At 45.2% G+C, this 7,005-nt stretch overlaps 1 protein-coding gene across 1 annotated transcript; it reads left to right on the top strand.

Moving 5' to 3' along the window:
- Positions 1 to 5,939: 5,939 nt before the first annotated feature.
- Positions 5,940 to 6,602, top strand: LOC127799851 (uncharacterized). Its single transcript, XM_052334067.1, has one exon. The coding sequence runs from the start codon at positions 5,940 to 5,942 to the stop codon at positions 6,600 to 6,602; it is 663 nt and encodes a 220-aa protein (XP_052190027.1).
- Positions 6,603 to 7,005: the final 403 nt, after the last annotated feature.

Consider the following 7,005-nt stretch of genomic DNA (forward strand, 5'->3'; position numbering starts at 1 on the left):
ATAAGGAATTTGGATTATACCTTTTTCAATTTTTTCCTTTATAAAGTGTCGATCAATTTCTACGTGTTTAGTCATGTCATGTTGCACAGGATTATGAGCAATGCTTATGGCTGATTGGTTATCACAAAATAACTTCATCGGCTCATCGACTGAAATCTTCAAGTCTTCTAGAACAATTTTAACCCATAGCAACTCACATAAACCTAATGTCATGGCCCTGAACTCTGCCTCTACACTTGACCTTGCCATTATGTTTTGCTTCTTGCTTCGCCAGGAAATCAAATTTTTACCTAAAAACATGCAATAGCCGATGGTAGACCTTCTATCCATAAGTGATCCAGCATAGTCCGCATCTGTATATCCTTATACTTCCAATAAATCTCCTCCTGTCTTGAATAGAATTCCTTTGTCTGGGGTTGTTTTCAAATAGCACAGTATTCTTCTTATAGCCTGCATATGATTTTTAATAGGGTAATGCATGAATTGACTTACCAAATTCACCGCATAGGTTATATCTGGCCTAGTGTGTGACAAATAAATTAATCTCCCTACCAATCTTTGATACATGCCCCTGTCTACTGGAGGACTATCATTATCTTCACTTAATCTTGCATTAGGTTCTACTGGAGTACATACTCCTTTTTCGCCCAACAATCTTGTTTCTTTTAAAAGATCAAGTATGTATTTGCGTTGAGATAAGAAGATACCTTCTTTAGAATAGGCTACTTCTATTCCCAAGAAATATTTGAGAGCTCCCAGGTCCTTGATTTCAAAATTTTGAGCCAGATTGTCTTTCAATGCCTATTGTTCCTCCAAATCATTTCCTATCACAATAATATCATCCACATATACCAATAATACAATCAGTTCTCCATTCTTAGAGTGTTTGAAGAAGAGTGTGTGATCTCCCCTACTATGTTGATATCCCATGAGCTTCATAGCCTTAGAGAACCTATCAAACCATGCCCTTGGAGATTGTTTGAGACCATAAAGAGCCTTTTTAAGTTTACATACCTCACCCTTATGTCCTTCTTTGAATCCTGGTGGTTGTTCCATAAAGACCTCTTCTTCTAAGTCACCGTGAAGAAATGCATTCTTCACATCTAATTGATGCAATTACCATCCATAAAAGGCTGTCAAAGATAGCAAAATTCTAACTGTGGTCATCTTGGCAACTGGAGCAAAAGTTTCCAAATAATCTATCTCATATGTTTGAGTATAACTCTTAGCAACCAATCGGGCCTTGTACCTTACCAAAGATCCATCGGCATTATATTTCAAGTTGTACACCCATCTACAGTCCACTGGTTCACTCCCTTTCAACCGTCTAGAGAAGTCAGAAAGCTGGAATGTTTTGGGGATAACCTGTGGTAAGATAGATAATTGGCCAGAGGATGCTGAGTGCATCGTCTAACTCCTTTTCTGATAGCAATAGGAATATCCAACTCATTAGAAAACTTATGAACAGGATTGGAAGGCTGGTTCATATCAGTTCTTAACTGCAAAGGAGATGTTGATCCTGGTTGAGGAGTAGATATGGGTTGTTGTTTTCGATGGTACACATAAGGAGATCCCTTAAATCTGACCGAGGATGTCTCCAGGGGTTGATCTTGTCCAGAAATAGAAATTTCTGAAGTATTTTTAGTTGGAACAGAAGCTGAAATTTCAGGAACAATAGAAACAGAAGCTAGAACATGAATTTTAGGAACAGTGGGGATGATAGTGGCTGGAATTTCTGTAGCTGGTGCTGGAAGGTCTAGATTAGGCAAACCTTGGTCACCATTCAAGTGTTTCCCCCCCTGGAGACCAAGGTGAGTAGATGTGAAGAAGGATTGAGATTCCACAAAGGTTACATCTTTAGAAACAAAGAATTTTCTGATAGGAGGATGATAACATTTGTAGCCTTTTTGAGTAGGGGAGTAGCCAAGGAAAATGCAGCGAAGAGCCCTAGGATCCAGCTTGTCCTGAGCCTATTGAGGTATATGGACAAAGGCAACACATCCAAAAATCCTAAGAGGAAGAGGTGTATGCAAGCTAAGATGTGGAAAGTGAGAGATGAGACATTGGAAATGACTGTTATAGCCAAGAAGTTTGGAGGGTACTCGATTAATGAGATAAGCTACAGTGAGGACTGCTTCTCCCCAAAAAGTTTTAGGGACATTGGAATGATGAATGAGAGTTCTAGTGACATTTAGGAGATGTCTCATCTTCTTTTCAGCCACTCCATTTTGTTGTGGAGGGTTAATGCATGAATATTCATGAACAACTCCTTTTTCATTAAAGAAATGATGCAAGTGATGATTAAAATAATCCCTTGCATTATCAGTCCTAAACCTTTGAATAGAGGATCCAAATTGAGTTAAGATCATTGAATAAAATTGAGGCAAGATCATGCTAACAATAGCTTTATCTTTTAAAAGAAAGATCCAAGTCATTCAAGTGCAATCATTTATAAAAGAGATGAACCACCTAGCTCTCGAACAATTAGGAATCCTAGATGGCCCCCAAACATCAGAATGAACTAAAGCAAAAGGGTGTGAAGACCTTGTATTACTAATTGGATATGAAGCTCGATGATGTTTAGAAATTTCACATACATCACAATGCAAAATACTAAGATCTACTTGCTAAAATAATTGAGGAAACATTGTTTTTAACAAAGGAAAAGGTGGATGGCCCAGCCGATAATGATGAAACCAAATTTCAGCATGCAATGGTTGAGATTGAGATGTGCAGGCTATGGTGGGTAATAAGGTTTTTCGATTTAGAACATACAGTCCATTCTTCTCTTCAGCTGCACCAATCTCTTCCTCGTTGCCAAATCCTGAAATTCACAAGAATGAGGAGAGAAAATAATACGATAATTTAGATCCTTAGTAAATTGATGGATAGAAAGTAGGTTGGTTGACAAATTTGGAACATGAAGGACTTGGTTAACAGAAAAATTAGGGTTAAGAGTGACTTTACCTTGTCCTTTGATGGGAATGGATGTGCCATTGGCAATAACAATTTGTTTAGGAATCAGAAAGGATTTGTAGGAATCAAAGATAATAATATTATGGGACATATGGTCTGTTGCACCTGAGTCTAGAATCCATGTATCATCCCTAATAATTTTAGAGGATGTTAAATAATAGAAATTGAAACAATCACCTGGTTTAGTACCTGATTGAGCAGTGGAACACGATCCATCTTGGATTGTGTTATAGGTATTTCTCGCTCCATTCTGTGTGGGCTAGGCTTGAGGTGATGATTCGGCCCAAAAGCTCAAGGCCTAGTAAATCGGACTAAGCTCGCCAAAGCGAGCTCAAATAATGCTAAAGCTCAGGATCAAATGTCGGGACCAAGCGGGCTTCCTGTAGCGCCTCTAACTCATTGGCATATTCAAACCGGCCCCCAGCTATGCCCCAGGCAAGTTCCCAGCGACCTTCATAGCTCGTCAGCTCGCATCACAGAAGGGGCGAGTATTGCGGCATACTGGCAAGCCGAAGGCCGCCCTGACTGGACCCCTTGGGCCCATTTTGTCGGCCTATGCCAGTCCCATATTGGCCTTCTAGCAACAACATCATTGCGGCCGCACCTAGATTTCCGAACATCCCCCTCAAATCCCATCCGCATTAATGATAGATCACATCCGCATTAATGAAAGATCTCATCCGCATTAATGGCAGATCCCGTCCACATTAATGAGGGTCTCATCGACACCTCGCTGCGGTAGGGACATCCTCGCGGCCACTCCATCCCATCACTCGTACACCTACGGGGCAGGCAAAGAAGCTTTCTGCTGATATATATATATATATATCAACCAGCCCTCTTAAGGGCCAGGGTACGTACTCTAGACAATTAACAAAAGAACACCCATATTTTTGCTTACTCGCTCACTAACTTGAGCTTTGGAGTATCTTGCAGTGATTGGACCCCTAGACCCCTTGGGCCCATTTTGCCGGCCTATGCCAGTCCCATATTGGCCTTCTAGCAACAACATCATTGCGGCCGCACCTAGATTTCCGAACATCCCCCTCAAATCCCATCCGCATTAATGATAGATCACATCCGCATTAATGAAAGATCTCATCCGCATTAATGGCAGATCCCGTCTACATTAATGAGGGTCTCATCGACACCTCGCTGCGGTAGGGACATCCCCGCCGGCCACTCCATCCCATCACTCGTACACCTACGGGGCAGGCAAAGAAGCTTTCTGCTGATATATATATATATATAATCAACCAGCCCTCTTAAGGGCCAGGGTACGTACTCTAGACAATTAACAAAAGAACACCCAATATTTTTGCTTACTCGCTCACTAACTTGAGCTTTGGAGTATCTTGCAGGGACGGGCCGTCCGCTCAGCAAAAACAGACTGGATACCTCATTGTCTATCTCTCGGATCCACCATACAAGTGCGGGCTAACAAATCTCCGTCGACCAATTCCGAACATCGACATTTTGGCGCTAGAAAGAGGGCCCGCTCTGGTAAAAACATCAATGCCAAAAACTAGAAACATGAGAGGTTCCGGGGCAACAACCAACCGACCTGCAAATCACGCCATCCGTATGCCAAAAATTTCGCAAGTTGGGGGAGTTGTGGCGTCCGCCTCCATGCCTCCCCCAGCCGAAGCTACCCATGGAGTCCCTTCGCGGTACCCTTACCCGCCCGTGACTCCAACCGCCGTCGCAGAAGTGACACAGATATGGCGACAACGTCAGGAAACATTGGAGAACACTGTCATGCAGCTCGCCAATACAGTGAAAGTGTTAGCCCAAGCTCAAGTCCAGACGGCACAGACACAGGCGGCTGCCTCTCAACCTCTAGGTGGCAGACCCCCTCCAGAAAAAAGAGAAGGTAAGAGGGACATGAGATGAGCTGGCTTGGTCCGCTCCTTCAACCTACACTCTCGAAGGGCGAAAGAGCCGCGATACCATGACGGGGAGCCTAGGGTGCACCTCGCCAAACAAAGGACGGGTGTCAGCCTTTATGGAAATCACCACCAATATGTCCGTGAAGGGAATCGCCAACTTGGGAATCCACGACATGGGAATTCCTTAGCGAGGATCAGTAGTGACCAGGGCACCCACTGCAACTCTCGTGACTGTGAGAGTAGGAGGCGGCTTCCCTCGCGAGATTACCATCGTTTAGGACCAGTTTCCGCGTGCAAAGACCAACCCTCCACCGGACAGTCGGCAAATCAGGACCCCATGGTGGGGGACCTACTACTAAGAATTCAACAGTTGGAGGCCAGACACGGGGCACACGATCGAAGGGAAAGTCGTGAAGAGAAGACCCCGTTCTCCAGGGAAATAGAACTAGAGCCCCTCCCCCGCAAGTTCAAGGTCCCCAGCATCCCTCAGTATAATGGGGACAGCGACCATTTCGATCACTTGGACACTTTCAATGTCCAGATGGACCTGCAAACCTCCAGCTTATTGGCCAAGTATCGAGCTTTCCTGCGACCCTGGGAGATATCCCCTAGGCGTGGCTAAGGAGACTTCACCCCCGCAGTATTTGCAGTTGGGAGGAATGCCAAAAGAAGTTCATAGATCAGTACAGGTCACTTCGGAGGCAGCTCGCCCTAACATGCCACCTCGCTACAGTATTCCAACGGTCTGGCGAATCTTTGAAAGATTACATAGAAAGGTTCAGACGCGAAGTGAATAATGTCGACAACCCCTCCGACGAAAGTATCCTAACTGTGATCTCCGCCGGGCTTCAGAAGGATGAAAAACTTTATGAAAGCATCTATAAGTCTCCGGTGAGGGACGTCGGCGAGTTCTACGAACGAGCTACGAAGGAGGTTCGGTGGGAAGAAGCATTCGGCCTAAAAAAGCCGAACGACTAGAAGAAGGAGGGGACACACCGACCAGAGCAAGAAGAGAGCTGATGAGGACTCTCGCAAGGCCGAGAACGAAGCCCCAATGACCAAGCGGCCAAAAAGATGAAGTTCGGGCGGGGAAACGAACGACCAGCATGCCAGGGTCAGTACGAAAATTACAGTATCTTATCTGACTCCCAAGATAGGATCTTCGCCACGGAGCGCAACAAGAAGGATTTCGAAAGGCCTAATCCTCTGAAGACTCCCAACAAGTATAGAACCAAGAGCAAATTCTGCGCCTACCACAACAAAGTGGGGCATACCACCTCTGAGTACTGGGCGCTGAAAGATGCAATTGAAGAGCTGATTAGGAGAGGTCAACTGCGTGACTACGTGCTGCGTCCTAGGGATCAGCAGCCCAAACAACCTTCTCAACAAAACCCTAGTCAAGCTCCCGAACAGGACCAGACACCTACGGTAAGAACTATCTTTACTATCCATGGGGGGCCCCACATCGTGGGGGCGTCCAATAGGTCACACGAGCAATATGTTTGGGAAGCCGGCCACCTTCTATTTGTCAAGGACGACAGCCAAGAAGGACCCTCTAAAAAAGCCAAGGCAGATTCGGAATATGTCTATTTCACCAAAGATGATTTCAAAGGCGTGCACTGGCCGCACAATGATGCCCTCGTGATCCAAGCTCGGATTGGCAATATGGAAGTACGGAGGGTCATGATCGACACAGGTAGCTCGGTGAACATCATGTACAAAGGATGTTTCGACTAGATGGGATTAAGGCCAGACCAGCTGACATCCTCTCCAGAGCCACTGTACAGATTCACTGGCGATACGGTAATATCGAAGGGGGGTATAAGGCTCCCGCTAACAGTTGGAGAATCAGACATCCAGGCCACAACAATGGCGGATTTCCTCATCATTGACGGTCCCTCCGCATACAATGTCGTCATGGGTAGACCTATTATGAACGACTTGGACCTAGTTGTCTCAACGAATGCCCTGGCTATCAAATTCTCAACCCCAAGGGGACTGGTTGTATAAAGGGTGAGCAGCATTCAGCGAGGCGCTGTTACGAGGAGGCATTGAAAATAGGGCTCAAAGGAAAAAAGATAAATATGGTTTCCGGAGGGGAGGCCCGAGTCTCCAACGACCAGGGAGTTAGCCACGACCT

Source organism: Diospyros lotus, chromosome 4, assembly GCF_014633365.1.
Source record: "Diospyros lotus cultivar Yz01 chromosome 4, ASM1463336v1, whole genome shotgun sequence".
Classification (NCBI taxonomy): domain Eukaryota; kingdom Viridiplantae; phylum Streptophyta; class Magnoliopsida; order Ericales; family Ebenaceae; genus Diospyros; species Diospyros lotus.

Bases quoted from the DNA above. Each gene is read 5' to 3' on its own strand.
- LOC127799851 (XM_052334067.1), top strand. From the start codon at position 5,940: ATGAAGTTCGGGCGGGGAAACGAACGACCAGCATGCCAGGGTCAGTAC.